General features: G+C 35.3%; 1 protein-coding gene across 1 annotated transcript in view; it reads right to left on the bottom strand.

Moving 5' to 3' along the window:
* LOC134531890 (serine/threonine-protein phosphatase rdgC) overlaps positions 1–20099 on the bottom strand; it is a 215367-nt gene that overhangs the window by 43162 nt on the left and 152106 nt on the right. Inside the window, exon 6 of the mRNA XM_063367905.1 lies at positions 4998–5164. Coding sequence (XP_063223975.1) covers positions 4998–5164 — 167 coding nt within the window. The remainder of the gene's footprint in view (positions 1–4997; positions 5165–20099) is intronic.

Genomic DNA, 20099 nt, shown 5'->3' with positions numbered 1-20099 from the left:
CAGAGATCTCGCAATATGGTGGCCTAAAAACTAGTACTCTGCAAGATGACGGACAATCTTCCAGCTAGTTGTTCTTTGCTTTGTTTACAATCGCGAGGCACGGATGGCCATTCTTCATTCAATATTTACGAACAATAGTAGTGAATGACGTGACAATAAGTTACTTGTGCTGAATACGCCATAAAATGGTTTCTTTTGATACTGAACTGAAACAAAATACAATCAGTAAATAAATTGTGTAGAGTGAAGACGAATCTACGTTTTTTACCTTGATTTTGCATTTATCTCGGAATAGTCTAGATTTCGCATTTTATAGCGGAAAAAGTATAATTTAGCATATTTTCGCATCTATTTCGCGAAAACGAAAAATCACCATCCCTAGTCATAACAAAATATAATCTTAATTTAAAAAGTTCTTGAGAAAATTAGAAAGGCGGTTCCATTATTTGGGTGCGATGGTGCTGCTGTCGCAAGTAATTTTGCCTAAACAATTGTATTTATGGTTGAGAAACGTCCGCTCAAAAGCAATTGAACCAGTTTCTAGCATTTGTTAAAAACCAGTTTCTAGCGTTTTTTTTAAAAAAAAGGTTGACAATATGATTTCTTACTGGAATTCGGTTTGGGCACGTTCTGGAATACGCCCGCGAGTTTAGTGACGAGTGCATCCCAACGAGGCAGTGCTAATTGGCTACCTTACCCGAAAGTCTTGGAATAACGCCCATAGTGTCGCATTATCTGAGCAATCAGAGGCTTGTAATTTTGTGCTGAAAGGCGTGTCCTAACGAAACTCGGACGCAAAGCTGTGCCAGCCGCTTCAACGAAAAACACGAGACACAAAAATGGGTAAGAAACCCATACGTGCAAGTTCATGTGAATCAGGCCGACACCCTGGTGTTTTGGCACAGTATCTATACAGAGCCATACTGTGATTGGTCATGTGCGTAGCCGTGATAGGAGGATTTTTGGCTGATCAGGATGAGTATGCTATTAAAGTGCTGCAGCATGGACTGTGGATAATTCTGATACGGTGGCCAATCAAGATTATGGTGATACGTTATGATATATATCAAATTATATAAACACTAACTTAAGTTATATTTATATTGTAATATTTATTATATTTATATCATAAATTATAATATAAAACTATAAAAAAATATTTGTTATACTTATTCCAACTAAAAAAAAATAACAATTTTCTCTTCAATGGTTGAGTTTGAAGTTTGGTTACCACTTCCTGAAAAACTACAAATTTTGACAGACAAACATTAAACTGGTTTGAAACATTATTTTGGACATACTCCGTTGGTAGTTTACACGGCATACCATATAGAAGAACTAACGATCGGACAAAGAGAGATGAATACACAAACACACACACGAAAAAAAGCATAACTCAGCCGATGTCAAATTTTAAATGTACAGACAGTTCATATAAATACATAGAATGAACTAGTAAGAACAATAAGCGCCAACGAATACAGTGGGCAGAAATCGGAGAGACAGTAATTATAGTTGAACAACAACCTTGGATAACGCAGCGATAAACAGAGGACCACAAACAACGATAATATCACGAACTCATGAGAACCCAGCGAATTAATTAATCAGATATTCTGGCAACACAAAGGCGACAGACAATCGAGCAAAGTAGGTTTTCTAGGACGAAACAGTTGCGACGTTTAGAAAACTTCAATAAACGAAACTAACTATCTATAACTGTCTGAGTTTGAATTTGGATAGAAAAAAATCGAAGGTAGTGGAATCGGTAGCTAACCTGTAGCACGTTTTATTCCTTTCGCAACAGGGAACTTTATCTTCAAAGTCGTCTAAATATGAAACTTTTATTACGTGCAATAAAAATCGACAAACTCGCTTGAGTGTTCCTTGCTCCTGCAAAAAAGCTCGCTCAACCAACCGATAAATATTTCAACATTCAAACTCCTTGCACTGAAGTTGGATGTTCGATTTCCGATTTCCGTTACACATCACCGCAAACGCTAGCGATGGCTCTAAGCCACTTCTGCGGGTCGAACTTATAATTTATTCGACACAGTTTTTAACTATGCATGCAGCGAAGGTGGAATTCTTTCACGAGTTCGTACTTTTTAGCAGTTGGAAAGGGCGTAAGTATTTAGGTTGATGTGGGTGGCCGTAAGGAAGGCCATAAAACATAGTTTTGACCTTTACGTTTATCAACCCCGTTTCACAGTCACGATTTTGCAAGCGCAAGCAGGGCCCTTAGTGAGGGACTTCTTAATTCCATGGGGGAGGGGCCAATGGCGCCCCCCCCCCTGAGATCTAGGAATTTAGTTATTATGTAAGGCACACGAAAGTTTATAACCAAGCAACTAAGGTACCGTGGAAAAAAAATTATTTATAAACAATTAAATTAACCGGTAATTAATGATTGAATGTTAGACGTAACCACTTAGGTTCAATTACAAGCCACATCACTACGATGCCGAAGTTAAAATAAATAAAATTGGTTGGCTGTAAAGTCGGTTTACGGACGATAGTTTAACGTGAAGTCATAAAAAAACATTGATAAAATGATTGCATACTTTTATGAATAAAATTGAATCATTTTTATTGAACTATCACTATTTTGTATGGATACAGAGAAGGAGTGAAATGAAATATATAATTTTATTGATAAATTTACTTTTATTTGCACTCATTAATTCAAATATGTTTATTACTTTAACAAACATTAATTTAATTATAACTTTTATACATATTTGCTATTTAACTCCTTCCAATCTGTGTTATTCTGTTAAGGATAGGACGATGATAGGAAAAGTCGGAAACGAATGGGAGTGTTTCAAGTATAATGTGCCTCGAAAAAGTCAAATCGAGGGTTGTTCCATTCGAGTGGAATAGAGATAGATGCGGCGCAATCGTACAATGAGCGTAACGGGACACAGCGTAACGAGACCAAGTGCGTAACGGGACCAAGTGCGTAACGGGATACTTTTTCGTGCGTGCAGCCGTCGTTCATCGATTTTTTAGACGTTGTCATGTCAAAATTTTTTTTTAAATTGTAGCATAGTCTGGCGCTGGCTTCTAGGCTGAGGAGCAAGGAGCGGGTCAGTGACCGACCGCCGTCTTAGATTGTGACGTCACGGCGGCCATCTTGGATCACTTTAACCTTAAAATGTAACTGATATATTATAATTTCTGTCTAGTTTTGCCCCCTAGTTTTATACCTAAATCTAAAATTTAATATTTATATAAATTCTTAACAATTTATAAGAAAAAAATAAAAAAATGTATTTCGTACGTCATGGACTTTGAAAGTACTGGGTTCGATCCTGACGAGGCCAGACAACTGACCCTCGCGCACTTTGACCGAGAAATATATTATACCAACCAAAATGGTATCATGACGGCCAATTGGGATCCGCCATCTTATCTTTTTTTCCGTCTGCTAGAGAGTGCAACTGCCATTTTGTTATATGTTTTTTACCTACTAGATTACAATACTATCAATAACCAGACAGTCAATTGTCGTAGCACCCTCCATCTTGTTGGCCATCTTCGCCTCAATCTTGTATATTCGTAATTTTTAAACGAGAAATTAGAAAAAAAATTCTAAATAACCACCGAAACCATAAAAAAAAAGTTTATGCTATGGTTTTGGGAAAATAACTAATTTTCATTGATTTATAATGATGTGCTGAAAAATATTTATCTGTAGACGAAATCTAAAAATAAACTGAAAATTCGAAACTTTTTATCACACGATTCCATGCTTTCAAAACATGTTAGAACTGACAAAAAAAAATTTCCATTTAGGTAACTAGCAATTAGAACACTTTTTTTTATATAGAACACATGTATTTATTTATTTTAGAATTAACAATGTTTCCAAACTTCTACATTTACTTGAAAAAAACCTGTATTACTACGAAATAGTGTTCGCCGTAATACTGGGCTCGGACTCTTACCGGAGCATTTATTCCTTGAGTTGTCCCAGTACCTCCAATAGTTAAAGTTATTTGTAACCCGTTCCCTGAATAGCTTTCCAGTATTAACTACGCACATAATAAGCACGGTAAAAAAAAAATTGAAAATTTGTTGAATATTCGATTATATTTTTAATGGTTTAAAAACAAAAGTTATGTTTGAATGAAACATCAATTAAAATATAAGATTATACAACAATTTTAAGTAAGACATATTCAGTGTTATATAGAAAAAATAAGGTATTTCATACATGCAAAAAAAACCATAACTATGTGTTGTAAAAAAGTAAAAATATCTTTCTTGTAAGTTGGAAACATTTTTTTTGGCAACTGGTTTCCGAAGGCATTTTGACGTGACAACGTCTAATAAATCGATGAACACCGGCTGCACGCACGAAAAAGTGTCCCCTTACGCACATTGTCCCGTTACGCTGTGTCCCGTTACACTCTTTGAACGCTTGCGCCGCATCTATCTCTCTTCCACTCGATTGGAACAACCATCGATTTAACTTTTTCGAGGCACATTAAACTTGAAACACTCCTATTCGTTTCCTACTTTTCCTATCATCGTCCTATCCTTAACAGAATAACACCGATGGGAATAAGATAAATAGCAAACATGTATAAAAGTTATAGTTAAAATAATCTCTTCGTTAAAGTAATAAACATATTTGAATTTATGAGTGCAAATAAAAGTACAATTTATCAATTAAATTGTATATTTCATTTCACTCCTTCTTTGTATCCATACGAATTAGTGATAATTCAATAAAAATGATTCAATTTTATTCATAAAAGTATGCAATCATTTAATCAATGTTTTGTTATGACGTTGTCACGTAAAATTATCGTCCGTAAACCGAATTTACAGACAGCCAATTTTTTCTTAAGATACAGACAATTTTTTTTTCTGTATGGTAGTTAAAACTAAAATGGATTTAAACCGTGTGCGAAACCACGAAACCACGAAACATCAGAAGCAAAATATTTGATGCTGCTGGCCCCCACTCCCCATCAAAAGCCGCTCACCTGGCGTTCATGATGAGGTCCTCGTGGTTGCCTCGGTTCAGGTAGACGCCGTCGGGAAAAACCAGCAGGCACGCTAGCAGCAGCAAGAGCACCTCCAGCCCCTTCTTGCCGCGGTCCACGAAGTCACCGTTGAACACGTACGGGTTCTCCGCGGACGGCAGCCCGTTCTGCAACCACCAGCGGATGAAATTAATATTATTCACCTCTCCCCAACCCCCGCGGGGCAAGAACTCACCTTGACACTTCCCTTGAGAAAAAAAAAATAACGCAACCAAAACTGTCATGTCCGCCATCTTGACCTCAGCCAATGCTTTCACACACTAGGGAAGAACCTACGAACTAAAGTGCGCTCTACTGTAGTATCGCAACCTCTATGGACAAGTTACTGCCTACAGCCGCCCATAGATGGCAGAAACGAACATTGATAAATAACATAATACACTGATACGTTATATAATCAAGGATTCACGTAGGATGAAGAAACTGTATTAACCACTGAGCGTGCGTTGCGTAACATGTATCATGTACGATGAGATTCACTGCCTGAATTGTGTTTGTAGACGTGTAATGTAAGGACAGGTCGGGCGCTAAAATATGACCTAGTTGTACATGCAGCCCGGGCAAACTTGTCATGGCGGAGATCCTTATTCTGGAGCAATCTGGGGGATTAAAACTACACCAGTATTCTGAGAATAATTGTTTCTCTTTCCTCTCTCTCTCTCTCTGTCTTCCTTCTTTCCCTCCCGAGCTAGCGTCTCTTTGGAGACCACGGAAAACCCTCCCCTCCCTCACAACTGACCCTGCCTACAGGAAAAATGTGGCCAGGTCGTCGGCGCACATGAGGAGCTTCCCAGCCAGAGGAGAAGCCATCAGCACCACAGTCCCTGGACGACACCTGGGACACGTCAGAACCTTTCCCCGACAACACACCACACTGCCATCACAGATTAATCCCACATTTTCCACGTACTTTATCTAAACATACAGATGGTTTATAAAATATATTTATTTGCAGTTATTTTTCATTTTCAATACATTGCAAGTTGAATAGTTAAACTTCTGACGATACAAATAATTCAGTTCATCTGGCTGCCAACGTATTTTTTTTTTTTTTTTTTTTGTGTTCTCACGCTGCGATATTCAAGTAAATGTGTTAAGTAAAAAATACGCTACCAGATTAGCAAACCCCCCTCCCCCCCCCCTCACTTCGGCACATACCCCGTCTGACCCCTTGTAGTTACGTCCCTGGCAACGACAGCCCGCTGTCCAGCCACGACGACGTAGCAACACAATTTTGATTTAAGTGGTGGAAAAATCATATCAGCTGGCTTTTCTTAATCTCATGTAAAAAGTAACCGAAATTAAACATCAAAAAATGGATTGTAAGACTGTTCAGATCGTTGAAGCTACAAAACTTAATCAGGTATTACCAAAATTGTGATTCAAGAGCTGAAAAGGGGTACCTATTAGCGTTTTTTGTTTCGTTATCAGATAAGAAAGAACTTTTTTTTTTTATGTAAAACGCGCAATTGTCATCAAATAGTGCAAGTATTTTACCTGAATGGGTTTTTTTTTTCGAACTCAGATGTAGACAGTAATTTTGCACTTATTTTAAATGTCAATTGTGTACATCTTCGTCAAGTATTACCAAACTTCTGCTGATAAGAATTGCGAAAGGGCAATGGGGTGTTTTTTCCAAATTCATGTGGACAGAGCGATGCACGTAGTTTTTCTCATAATCAGATTTATACAGGAATTTTTCTTTTATTTTAAAAGTCAAGTTTGGAAAATTTTATTACGTAGAACCAAAGTACTGACTTAAAGGTTTTACAAAGAAGAAATGGGAAGTTTTATCGAAATCAGATGCAGATAGTTATTTCACTTTAATTTTTGATGTCAAATGTAGGAAATTTGGCAGAGTAGTACCAAAATTCTACTTGGAGTTGGGGAAGGTGGTAGAGGTGTTTATTTTTTATAATTTAATGTAGTAGATTTTTCAAATCCAACCAATAAAATTAATGTTCTTCTTCGTTTGTACATTAAGTGTATGGATTGAAGGTTTTTTTTTAGTTAGATGCAAAAGGTAAATTTCTTCCTATTTTGAACGCCCAGTGTGCCAATTTTCATCAAGATGTATCATAATTCTACTTGAAGGGGCGAGAAAGGGTGTTGAGGTTGTTTTTCGAAATATTGTGTAGACAGGAGTTTGAGGTAGTTTTTTTTAATCACATGTAGGAAGTTATTTTCCTCTTAATGTCAGGTGTGCAAAACTTCATCAAGATTTAGCAAAAACTAATTTAAGTGTTAAGAAAGGGTATGGAGGTTGTATGAAATTTTATTAAGAGACGAACGTATAGATTTTTTGTGAATCAGGTGTTCATTGTATTTTCCGCTTAATTTTAACGTCAAATGTGCAAATTTATATAACGAAATGCCAATATTCTTTTTTAAGGGATGGTAAAGGTTATGTGGTGGTGGTTGAAACCTTATGTGGAAAGGGAGATGGAGGAGGCTATTTTGAAATCAGATGAAACAGTAAATATCCTCTTGTTCTTAAACAAACATTAGGTGTCCGGTACCTCCTGATAATCCCTTAATATCTTTAATATAATTACTATCTTAAAATTTTTGTTAAGTGTTAAAAAAGAACCAAAGTTATTCCTTAATGGGTGGAAGGGGGTGGGTTAGGTTTTTCGTAATTTGATATTAGACAGTAACATTCCCCTTTTACTACATTAGTTCAAGACAGTAATATTCCTCATAGTTTAGACGAAAAATGTGCAAACTTTTATCAAACAATACAAAACTTCCAGAACGTCTGCTTTATGGCGTGGGTGAGAGGAGTGGGGATATATTTTTATTTCCATGAAAAATTCACAGCCTCTTTTTTTTTTTTATAGAAATAAATTATAGACAGTAAATTTTTCCTTACTTTGAAGGCAAAGCGAACAAAATTTCAACAATAAGTGTCAAAATTCTGTTTTAAGGGGTGTAAAGTAATGTTGTGGTGGTTTTACGAAATTTCATGTAGACAATGACCATCCTCTTGTTTTGAAGGCCTCGTGTGCAAAATTTCATCAGTATATATATATATGTATATATATATATATATATATATATATATATATATATATATAGTAATCAAATCAATAGTAAGGTTATTTATGATTACACAACATAGATTTTTAGTCAGAGTATCTAATGATTTGGTGCAGATTGAGGATGTAAAAACCTTTGAAAAATTGTCTTTAACTATAAAACTATGACACGTTTTGAATTTTTTATATTTATAACCGTGATTAATTCGTCGATCAACTGTTCTGTACTTGATGTTAAGTTATAGAACATTCTGCGTACTGATTCTTTCCACATTAACGCTGTAAGGTTTAAGTTGCATAGAATATCATAATGACCTATGATTTAATTACGTCTCCATTGTATAAAAGTTAGCTCTTTTATTTTTATTAATTTAGGTTAGTATTCATGATTTTTAAAATAAATTAATAACTACGAGTTCTTGGCGACCCTCATATGCTTATATTAAACTTATAATTTTTTATTATTTATGCTTGTAAACGCTTCTTGATTTTCTTTTTGCTGGCAGCGAGTGGTTTGAGGTTGGAGCTTAGAAAAGATTCTCTCTTATAAAGAAACACGCTTTCTTGCCTCGCTCTGCGTTCGAATTCAGAGCGTCTAGCGCTGACGTTGCCCTACACTTCAACACACTTTTGAGCTCCGTGGAGTTTCAGCTCTCTCTTCTTATTTCTTTATTTGTTTATTTGGCGAAGAAGCCGAAATGGTGGCGAAATGGGCCACTGAACCGGCAAGACTGTGATTTAGTTATAAGTGGGTTTTGAGCCTTGCGGAATAGCGCGACTTCTGCAAACAAAACACGCAGTCTGTGCGAACGACGCATTGACGGACGTTTTAAATAAATTAATGGCGCAGTACCTTACCACAGCATTCTGGAAATAAACCTTTAATACACTGATCCCTGCTAAGACACCCGAGTAATCCGCTTTTAGGTAATATTATTTTTGTAGTGTTTTGTTCTAAAGTACAAGTTTGGTAAAGTTAGGTCTGTTACTTAAATATTAGCCTCGCCAATTTTATTTCTCAATTAATGAAATTTAACTCCTTTAAGCACGTCGAGGGTGAAATTTTAGTATGTAACCAAATGTCTGCGCACCGTGCTACTGAATTTTAAAAGAATCAAGTTCGATACACATGTGCGTTTTCGTCCAGTTGTGTTCGAACGCATGATATGTAAAGTAGCACGTGGCATGTGTTCATATGAATGGAATATATTTCAGGTAAGAAATTTAAAAATAGCAAAAAAAACATGATATTAATATAGTTATTTAATATGAAAATTATAGATAACAATACAATAAGATATTATTTAAAGGGTGAAATAATCGAGGACAGTTTTTGAAAGCTGTTTTCCTTCAGGTTTACTTATAATTTAACAGCCGAGAAAATTGTGTTAGAGTATACATGGCGTGGATCATATCCACCACATTGTTTTTTTTTAATATCACGACCGCTGCACTCTCTCTGCCTTCTGATGTCAACTACACACATTAGTTTATTTGTTAAACTAAATGTTGCAGTCAAAATGTCACACGTATTGTAATACCTTTGGCTCGTAATTCGCAGTAATAATAATTTTGCATCTGTGGTAAGTCTCAAAATTAACCTCCTTTTGTTTTCAACGCACGTACGTAAGTAAACGAACCTTTTTTTCTTTTCTCCATGAGGGTTATTTGGGTGGTCGTAATTAAAATTGAAATTTGGCTTGGTTAGGTAATCTAAATTTTAAAAATTCTGAAAATTTATTAATTCTTGCTAAACTGTTTTTTTATTCCAGCCGCGAAGTTGCACGAGCGAGCAAACGTCGGTTACCTATGTTCGAAACTGATCGAGGGTCAATGGATCTTAGGTTTGCCCTTCCCTGGAGACAGAGTCCCCATATATCGACCGGCATCTCGGGTTCTCCTACTGACACTGAGAGAAAGAAGAGAAAGAAAGTTCCGCCAGCGGGATTTTGGCGTTCGGCGTCTGGTAGAATTAAAGTTTCAGGTCCCCTGGCTTTCACTCCTTTCTCTCTCTTTCTCTCTCTCTCTTTCTCTCTCGTGAATATCTGACATGAGGTGTCGCCAGAAGTGGCTTTGAGGGCCGTTAAAAAAAACTGCACGGAAACGGAGACGAATCTCCCGGCACATTTCACTATCCGCGTCTGCTGCTTCCTCAATACACGGGAACGTGACAAATGGCAACAAATGAGAAATTGAATTTCAAGGTTACGAAATATAAATTGAAATTAAAAAAAAAAATCATATATAATTTTTCGACATCATAGCACGCGCAGAATTTATGTATATAATAAAAATAAACGAACAAGTTATAATTGAACACTAGATAGTCTTGAATTTGAAACAATTTTTTAAGGTATTTAGAACATAAACTATCATGGCTACCACCGCAGCCAAATACTCATCTTCTATTGGTCGCACGGAGCAACGTAAACGGAAGAGCTCAGCATCGCCGAGCTAATGCGTGCGGGTCCGTCTCCTTCTGCGTGCTGTTGCGGAAACTCTGTTCCGTGAGATCCGTCTCCGTTTATGTGATCCGCCTCCGTTTCCGTGTCATTGTAGAACGGGTCTTTGGCTGGAGCAGAGCTGGCTGACCCGTTGTCCATATGTTAAACTATATTTAATGCTATATGAAAAAAATGAGTGGCTACCAAAATAAAGTGAATTAATTTTCACCGGTTTGTTTGCATGGTTATAGCTTAGGAAACATTTATCACGATCAATTTAGCTATGTTAGTAATGGTTTATTAAGGCTGATATCTAGCGGGTGACCTCAAAACTATTTCAAAAAACCAAGTATCGGTCTCGGCAATCAGAGATCCTCCCCCATGGATTTTAATCGCCGAGGCGAACAACGATGGATGTGTGTGTATGTGGTTGTGTGTGTGTGTGTGTTGGTGTGTGTGTGGGACCAGCCGCCGTAATGTGTTCCGCTGACTGCAATCCGGGAAAGCAGCAGTGTTGGCCGAGGCGGAACATAGCAACGGTCTACCCACAAGATGCTGGCGAGCATGAGAACATGAGTGTTGGCCCTCAAGCCTTGGTACGACATCTGAATGCAAGTTGACACAGGTCTGATCGACTATCATGGTGCTGGTGTTAGCAGTCTATCTTTTTGCGGTTTGGTGTTGTTGGTGCTAGGAACTTTGAGGAAAAACCACCGGTACAATTTGATGTAATTTTATTGTACACGTCGCGGTGATTACTTTTGCAACTTGAATCAGCTGGTAACGGTAATTTTGGAGTCATTAAAGGTTTTCCATCGTTAAGCGCTGTTTAATGGAACTTCTGCTGAGAACAGAGTTACGGAAATACATCGTTTTAAACACTTGGTAGCTGATAGTCACTGTTGAAATTTACGCACTTATAATAAAGGTACTGAGTTTAGATAAAATATGAACCATAAGTGCAAGAATAATACTTTTACATCTTTTTCATCGTTAGTGTGGAATAACGAGGGTTAACTTAAACTGACACTAATATTTTGAGTAAACCTGGGTTGGAATTTCGGTTAGGAATATTTAATTTAATTTTCCATTTGCATAAAAAATATCTTTTAGTATTAATATATTGAATTTTTTCTGTTTGTATACCCATGACTTGAATGCTAATATATTTAAATGTAATGTTTGGCTTTTAATTTATTTTTAATCAGCTTGTATTTTAACGATATAGTATTATATATAATTATATATAAATTATTTTTTCATGTAATTGTTTAATTGCATTTACAAATGCACTTGAATGAACAAATCACATCCGTGTTAGGATAAATAATGGTAAATAAATTATTTGTTTAAGCCTATGGTATTAATAAAAGTGCAATACATTTTCAAGATTTTAAATTTAGCGTTTCTTATTGACGTGACAACGTCTAATAAATCGATGAACGCCAGCTGCACGCATGAAAAAGTGTCCCGTTACGCACATTGTCCCGTTATGCTATGTCCCGTTACGTTCATTGTACGCTTGTGCCGCATCTATCTCTCTTCCACTCGATTGGAACAACCAATGATTTGACTTTTTCGAGGCACATTAAACTTAAAACACTCCCATTCGTTTCCTACTTTTCCTATCATTGTCCTATCCTTAACAGAATAACATAGATTGGAAGAAGTTAAATAGCAAACATGTATAAAAGTTATAGTTAAAATAATCTCTTCGTTAAAATAATAAACGTATTTTAATTAATGAGTGCAAATAAAAGTAAATTTATCAATTAAATTGTAGATTTCATTTCACTCCTTCTTTGTATCCATACAAAATAGTGATAATTCAATAAAAAATGATTCAATTTTATTTATAAAAGTATGCAATCATTTCATCAATGTTTTGTTATGTCGTCACGTTAAACTATCGTCTGTAAACCGACTTTACAGACAACCAATTTTTTAAATTTATTTTTGCTTAACTTCCAAATCCCATAATCCCTTAAAAATTAACTTTGAATCTGCTTTTGATTTGTTCAGGTTACCGTCGTTCTCAGGGGTTAGGGCGCTTGGCTTTATCGATTCGCGTGGTTTGTGGAACACCAAACCACGCAGCGACGAGGTACAGTAGTTGGTCTATCTTGGTAATGATGTGGCGCCCGTAGGTGTGCAACAAAGGTTCACACTGGCTAGCTGCGTTCTCTTTATACTTCTCTAACCGGGCTTCGCTATTATTACGTTAGGCCTCCCCTTGCGTGGGCGAATCGAATTGACCAGGACAACCCCCCCCCCCCCTCCCTAACTGTCGACCACGCGCAATGGACCTTGCGATTCAAGCACATGGACTGCCAGTACAATAGGGGCTTGTTTATAATTCGGGTTATTGAAATTAGTGTCCGTCAACGACTGGTACTGCAGCTAGTGTGCGACGGTGGAACGACGAATTACCACATCGGTACGTAAAGATGTAAAAAAAAAAAATAATTATATTCGCTAAAGAATTTGTTTGCTCACTTTAATCAATTACTTTTTTTATACGAGTACACAATAACCTGCACATTATTCATAATCAAACACAAAATACCAAAAACCAGGCTGGCTTGTTTTAGCAATTTCACATAGACTTAAGATTTAAACTTCATAAATACCATATACATAATATAAATTTTCCTGTTCCATCAAACGTACAACCTAACACTTACTTTTGATCTAGTTTATTTAAAGCTATGTTTACAAATACGTTTAGGTAGTAAGTTTGTTCGATTTAAACATAGAATCTACGGATTCAAGGACACCTTTTTCAACGTAATGACAGGAAAAAAGTATACGTACACCTTGCATTTATTAAAATAACTGAGCTGTATATTTATTTTCATATTATTCCAGATGAAGTACTTTAATGATTTTAAACGTGTATGAATTAGAAAAGGAGCTGATTCTTATGAAACTTGGATTTTCATTTTACTGTATTGTTACCAGTTTTATCAATCTATTTTATGTCTCATAAAATATTACTTCTGGAAATCGCGGGAAAAAAAGACTTTACGTAGAACAGACTTGTACCAAAGATTACGGTATTTCGTCAAACCACTTAAAACACAAACCCGGACGAAATTTTCTTTAAGTTCTTTCTTATTTATCGTTGTCTTTTCAAGTATTTAGATTATTTTTTAAAAATAATTTGGATTATACTCTTGCAAATGGGATCTAAATTAAGTTTATGGTTAGTTAATTGCCATGTTCTATACATTCAAACCTTTTGAGAACTATTGTTTCGAGCGCAAATAACTAACCGACTTAGTAATTTCATGCCTCTCGGAGCAATTCTCCTAGCAAGAGTGTAAATTGATTAGCGCGGTGGCCGACTCTGCTTCCGCTGTTATTGGGTTCTGGTTCCGATGAATGGGGAATTCATAACTCTGAATGGCACGCTGATTGGCTCTCGCTGACATACCCCATGCCTCGGAGCCAGTGCTGCAAGTGACTTCAAACCCCGTACATTCTGACGAACAAACACGAATGTTGCCCACATCTTTGAAAAAAAATCAAATATTAGTCGTATTTTATATTTAAGGACACAACTTCCAATAAAAGAAATCCTAGGAAAAAGATTTTATAAAAAAATGAATAAAAATGTTTACCAACTGTTTATTTTTATCTTGTTCACAGGCAAAAAATAATAACTTTTTAATTGTTTTATCAAAAATTACGCCAAATCTAAATGTTATGACCTTCGAGGGGGCTTTGTATAAAAAACCAAAATATATATATAAAATTAATAGATTTTCAAATGGGAATTTACGAAACTGTGTGTATGTTTGACTGTTTTAACTGTACGTAGATTTTATCAAATGGAACTTTGTCAACAATATTATAGATTTAAATGAAAAAACGTTAAATAGTCTACTAGGGGAATCTAAAGAACTTTAGAAATATTTTTCTTAACGTAACTTCCCCGTATAATTCGCGAAACATAGGTTAAATAAATAAAGCATAGTTTGATAATCCTGATAAAAGTTAATTCAATTATTAAAATAAATAAGACAAAAAATAATAAGCAATCAATTCACAAGTCTATGTGCTTGGAAATGCTGAATGTTGGTTCTGAATATTTTTGTATTGTTATGTGTATTTGTAACTACAAATTGAAACATAGAGTGAAGTGAAATTAAAATAAATTGCCCAAATATCTCCTGTTAATTACAAGGAGTTAAAAAACATTTTTGTATCAAAAACTTGATAAGGTTATAAAGAAAACTTTTGAATAAAGTATAATTTAATTTTGTTTTATAGAAAAAAAACACTGGAACTATTATCTAAAGCCCGCAAGTCAAGCAAAGTTTTAATTTAGCTTATCCAAAAAGCCCTTAAAAATTAATGGTATTTGGTTTTTCTTTGGCTGTGAAAATTTTTTTCCATTTTCCTGAACGGGAACAGCAATTAGCAGCGCCCTCATCGATTGAGATCTTAAGCAAAATGGATTACCTTCCCGCTCCCACGAGATAGCTACAGAGCGGAAGCTCAACTGCTTCCGTTGTATCAGCTCTTCGTTGCAAGATTATGCGCATAAATTATTAAGGTAAACAGGTTAATCTTCACAGCTTTGTGTTTTAGAGTTAGGTTTCCCAAAGAGCTTGTGGCACGTAATTTGCATATTTTTTTGTTACTCTCCAGAGCACAAAGCGAGCCAAAGTAACATTTGTGAAACTTGATAGGAGAATAAAAAAAACTGCTTGTTTAATGATGCTACTGTGTTTTCCATCTACCTACCTCCATATTCTCGTGGCCAGAAAGAAGTAACATATTTATTATTAATAAATTTATTCCAAAAGGGAATTTTTTTTACGACAGCCACAGGTACTTAAAATTGTAACTGAACCTATGTTCGTTCTTCAGGCTCAAAAAAGTTTTGAACTTAAGCTTTAATAACCCTTCGCTTAATGCTTCATAATTTTTTTTGAGTGAGTTACTATGTTATGATTCGATAAAAAACAATCTCTTTAGACATAATTGGCAACCAAAAAAAAGCCAAATATATTCTAAGGATTTTTTGGTTCTGAGGTCAGATGTTAGATTATATTAATTATAAAAACTATTAAATAAATTAATTTATATTACCTCTTAAGTTATGGATTCAAATAAATTAACACTTAAAAGTATAACATAAAAAAATTGAAGCTTTGAAAATTAAATAGGCACCAAAATAAAAGATAAAGGGAAAAAGAGTGAGTGAGTTTTTCAGTACTCACCAGAGGTGAGTAATATCTAACCTTGGTAACGAGAAAATTCGTGTGTTCTCATGTAGCAATAAAACTTATACAACCAAACTCGGACACAAAATTGACGTAGCTGTCTTTAAAATAACGCTGAGCGTGATAAATATACGAAAATTGTGTTTCTAACTACATTACTTGAAAAGAATCAAATATAGTTTCCGCACCCATCGCTATAATTCACTGCCGGAGCAGCTACGTCAACTACCGAACTATTCAATTTGTAGAGTGAAACTTTAACATATATAACCAAACGGCTCCGATAAAAGCGAAAAATAGGCCTATTTAAAAAATTACACACCAGCTTTAACGACAAGGAACTTTATTAAAATATTGCCCATTTAACATTAAATACTATAAAGTTTCCCCTTTTGCTTTGTAAAATTTTGTTTACGCCATCCGCCACAGATGGAAGCACCGTGGTTATACGTTTCCGTGCCATGTTACATTCACGAAATTACTCCTACCTAATTCCGTATACGAGAGGTAAAATTTTAAACATAAAAAAACCCGGGGGTTTTGGGGAATTTATCGGCCATTGGTCTATATTAAGGAACCAACCATGCATTTACATGGGGCGATTTCAGAAAAAAAAAAATGATGTCTGATTTGTAATTCGAATACGGGGTTTCTGGAATCCGAGCCCAGTATATTACCACTTTGTCTCCCCACTCTATTGTTATCTAACAGACGCAACAGGTAAAAAAAAAAAATAGTGCGTGGAGTCCCTCCGCGCGGAAGAAGTGAAACTTCGTAATGTGGAAATGAAAATAGGAAGGGGTAGAAATTGATTTTTAGTGAAATCATATTGTATCGAATCAATCTAAAATAAATCATGAAATCATTCAACGATAAAAGCTGTTTATTTAACTAAGCGGCCGGGTTCGCCCCAAGGAGAAAATTGACGCGGCGAGACCTCGTGGACATAGAGAAATGACACACACTCACTATTTATGTGTCTATGAAACATGATTTTTTTTCTGCAATTTAAATTGTAATATACAAAAAGGGTATTGAAAATTGAAACAAATATGGCGACACTACAAACTGTCAGGATATTTATTTTTTTCTTACTCTCTTCTTAGTTCCTTACAATAGCGCGTTCGAGTGCCACGCATTCACTCTCGCTCTGTCTCTTTCTATTCCCCCTCCCCAGGAGCGTTAAACGTTTAACGCAACCTTGTTGGAAGTCGCATTAGAAGTTTCACTTCAATAATTAGAGTAAATAAATGTAGTTATTATGCCATTGATCGCTGAACGCAATCCACTGCTTCCAGATTGCTTGCAGAAGTGTGCAAGTGGTAAGCGTGAAAGGTGCGGTAAGTGGACAGAGCTGTACCGCGAGACACGGCTAGCCGAAAAACAGGAGTAAAGAACTAGTCGCATGCAAATTCCTCGTCGCTGAATCTACAACATTTACGCCCTAGACCGGAATTATCAATGCCCGCGTGCTTGAGGTTACACTTCTTTAGCGTCGTTGAGGTTTGAAACTTCAGTTGCACCAGAAATGAAATGAAATGAGCGCGCGTTACACAACCGAAATCATCTAATAGGTTTTAAAAGAGTCCTATGCACACGCATGCACAAACTGGAATAGTCACGAGTCGAAGTCGACAAGATGGAGGACCCACCGCTTGGCAACATCATGCAACCGTATATAGTCACTTTCGCGAATATCGGGGATGTACCTACTAAGCGCACTGGTGTGCCAAAGGAGAATTTAAGGTAGTGTAACATTTTTGAACAAATTTTGTAAATTTGAATATTTATAATAGTATATAATCACAACTTAAAAAATACCTATAATTTATTAGCCAGGAAATTGTGTTGGAACAAACATGGCGCCAAAGATATTTAAAAAAATTCGTTGGATCTCTGGAGCATTACGTACGCGGTGCTATCTTTTAAGTTTTTTTAAAACTTAAAGTTGCAGTCCATCTGATACATTAAAACAAAATTAACCTGAAATATTTTAAAATACATATTATGAAACTAAGTAGCTATATGTATGAATATTTGTTTTTTCTAAAACGACAGAGATCAGTTTGTAAATATTTCTTTCAAAAACAAATCGTAACCATATTAAGCTGATTAAATATTTCAGATTTAACAGTAAAAATTTCATTACAAAATTCTTTTCTTAAACATGCTGTTGAATATATTTGGACTAAAAATTTACGGTCTCTCTACAGTATGACGAAACCTGCACTATCTTTTCATTTTAAAGTTTTCTAAGGATTGTCAGTATTGTAATGCGTATTTTTTAAGTTGTCATTATTTTTTATGACTATAAATTTTCAACGTGAAGTATTATAGGATAGTTGTACTATTATAAAGTTTTATTTTTTTATAACTATGCGCGGTGTAAATTCTGAGATGTTCACGAAAGTATTATATACGGATGAATCACGCGGGTCTACCATATTTTCAAGATTTATAAGACTTCAACAGATGGCAGCACTGTGTTTACACATTTTCGTTTAAATCGACTTCCATTCCATTAACGAATTAAATTTTACCAAATGCCGTACACCGAGAGTTAATATGTTTACACATACAACAGAAATTTTCTTTTCATTCTTTCTTACAGTTTTGAAATAATAAAAAAAAAATCACATTTAGTATTCGTATAGCAATTTTTCGTAGATTTTTAACCAGTCTTTTAATAATTGAAATTGCACTGTGAAAATAAATTTACAAACTAACATTCAGAAAATGCCGATCAATAATGAAGAAGCAAAATTCCATTTTTACGTTTTATCAAACTCTACGAATCCAGTATATACTGTGTTATATATTTTTCTTCTCTGGGAGTTAATTATTAAAGGCTATATACAAGACAAATATTATTTTAGGTCGTATGTTTTTGATCTGATTATTTAAAAGAAAGACGAGGAAAAAATTCGCTGTTTTCCTTTCGTTTACGGACGCGGGTATGGTAATAGGAGTAATATACAATGTTTTTGAAAATTTTTAGCAAGTAAGCTGTGTATGAAATAATTTTTATTTTAATGCGAATTGGGAAGAAATCGATAAAAGATGAGGAAGAATAATTTATAATAGTTTTAAATTAAAACTGAGCCACATTAACATATATATTTTTTTAGAATAGACATACAAGAAAAATATAATTTAAATCAATATCATATACATGTTTGTTTTCAGGAGTGCCGAGTTCGGTAGGTGAATTCAGAAAGCACGTAAAACGAGGGGAACAAAAATGAAAAATGTCTCGTCGCTCTCCGCGCACTAATGCACCGACAGTACGTTTCGGAACGATCGTCGCGCCAGGAGCAGAATGGGCGACACAGCGGCGGGGCGCGGTCGTAAATTTCGTCGAAACTGCAGCGACGCTCGCTTGCAAGCGACGCGTTTCCCTTCTCGCTACTTCTCCGATAAAAGCGAAATATACGAACAAAAAAAAAAAACCTTTCGGCTCTACCTACAAGCAAAGGTAGACTTCGAGGTTCATACATATTGCTGTACATTGGAGCAAAAAATGCCAAACTAAAAACAACAAAATGTTAAACCTTGAATAAGTAAATTTTGGTGACATAAAAATATTTTAGTAAATATATTATAACATATTGAAAATTTTTACGTCGGCAGTAAACTAAATTGATACAATGCCTTCTAAAGAAGTATTTTTTTTGTTCTTCAACCACTTTTTTGCTCACCCTTGAGCTGTTTGGGTTATCAAAAAACTATCCAAACAAAAGTGTTTAGTACCGCTATAAGGATGCGTAATATATCTAAAAGGTTGCAATATTTTTCATACAAGAAAATGTTAAGTGTATTTCCAATTTTTTAAATAAAATAGCACCGTTTGTACTCCCTTGGTCCAAATTTGCCCATAAACGACCACGGCAGAGAGTTTCCAATACTATGTTTGGAAGTGTTTTGTACAAAAACGTGGCAGTTTTCGTGTCCGTAGGAAAGTGATGAAGAAAGGTTTTTGTATACTTTTGAGTTGACGATTGTTTTTGGGTATAAAGGTCCACGAAACGAAAAGCTGTGGACATTTCCCGGAAGTCGCACAATGATAACGACTGACAAAAAATTTAGTCTTTCATCAACATCTACCTAAATATAAATTTTTACAATGATTAAAATTACATTGTTATTACGTTATTTCTATTGACACACCACATTAAAAAGTGCCGTAAAGAAAAAAAGTAAAACCAATAACTTTGCAATATGAAAAAAATGAGAACTTATTTCCAACATCCATACCATACCAGTGGTATGAAATAAATTAATTAAATCCAGGCATAGAACAAAATACCCACTTTTTTCTTAAAAATA

The sequence above is a fragment of the Bacillus rossius genome, chromosome 5, assembly GCF_032445375.1.
Source record: "Bacillus rossius redtenbacheri isolate Brsri chromosome 5, Brsri_v3, whole genome shotgun sequence".
Taxonomy (NCBI): Eukaryota; Metazoa; Arthropoda; class Insecta; order Phasmatodea; family Bacillidae; genus Bacillus; species Bacillus rossius.
The sequence above is the reverse complement of the archived record's forward strand: the minus strand, read 5'-3'. Positions and strand labels throughout refer to the sequence as shown.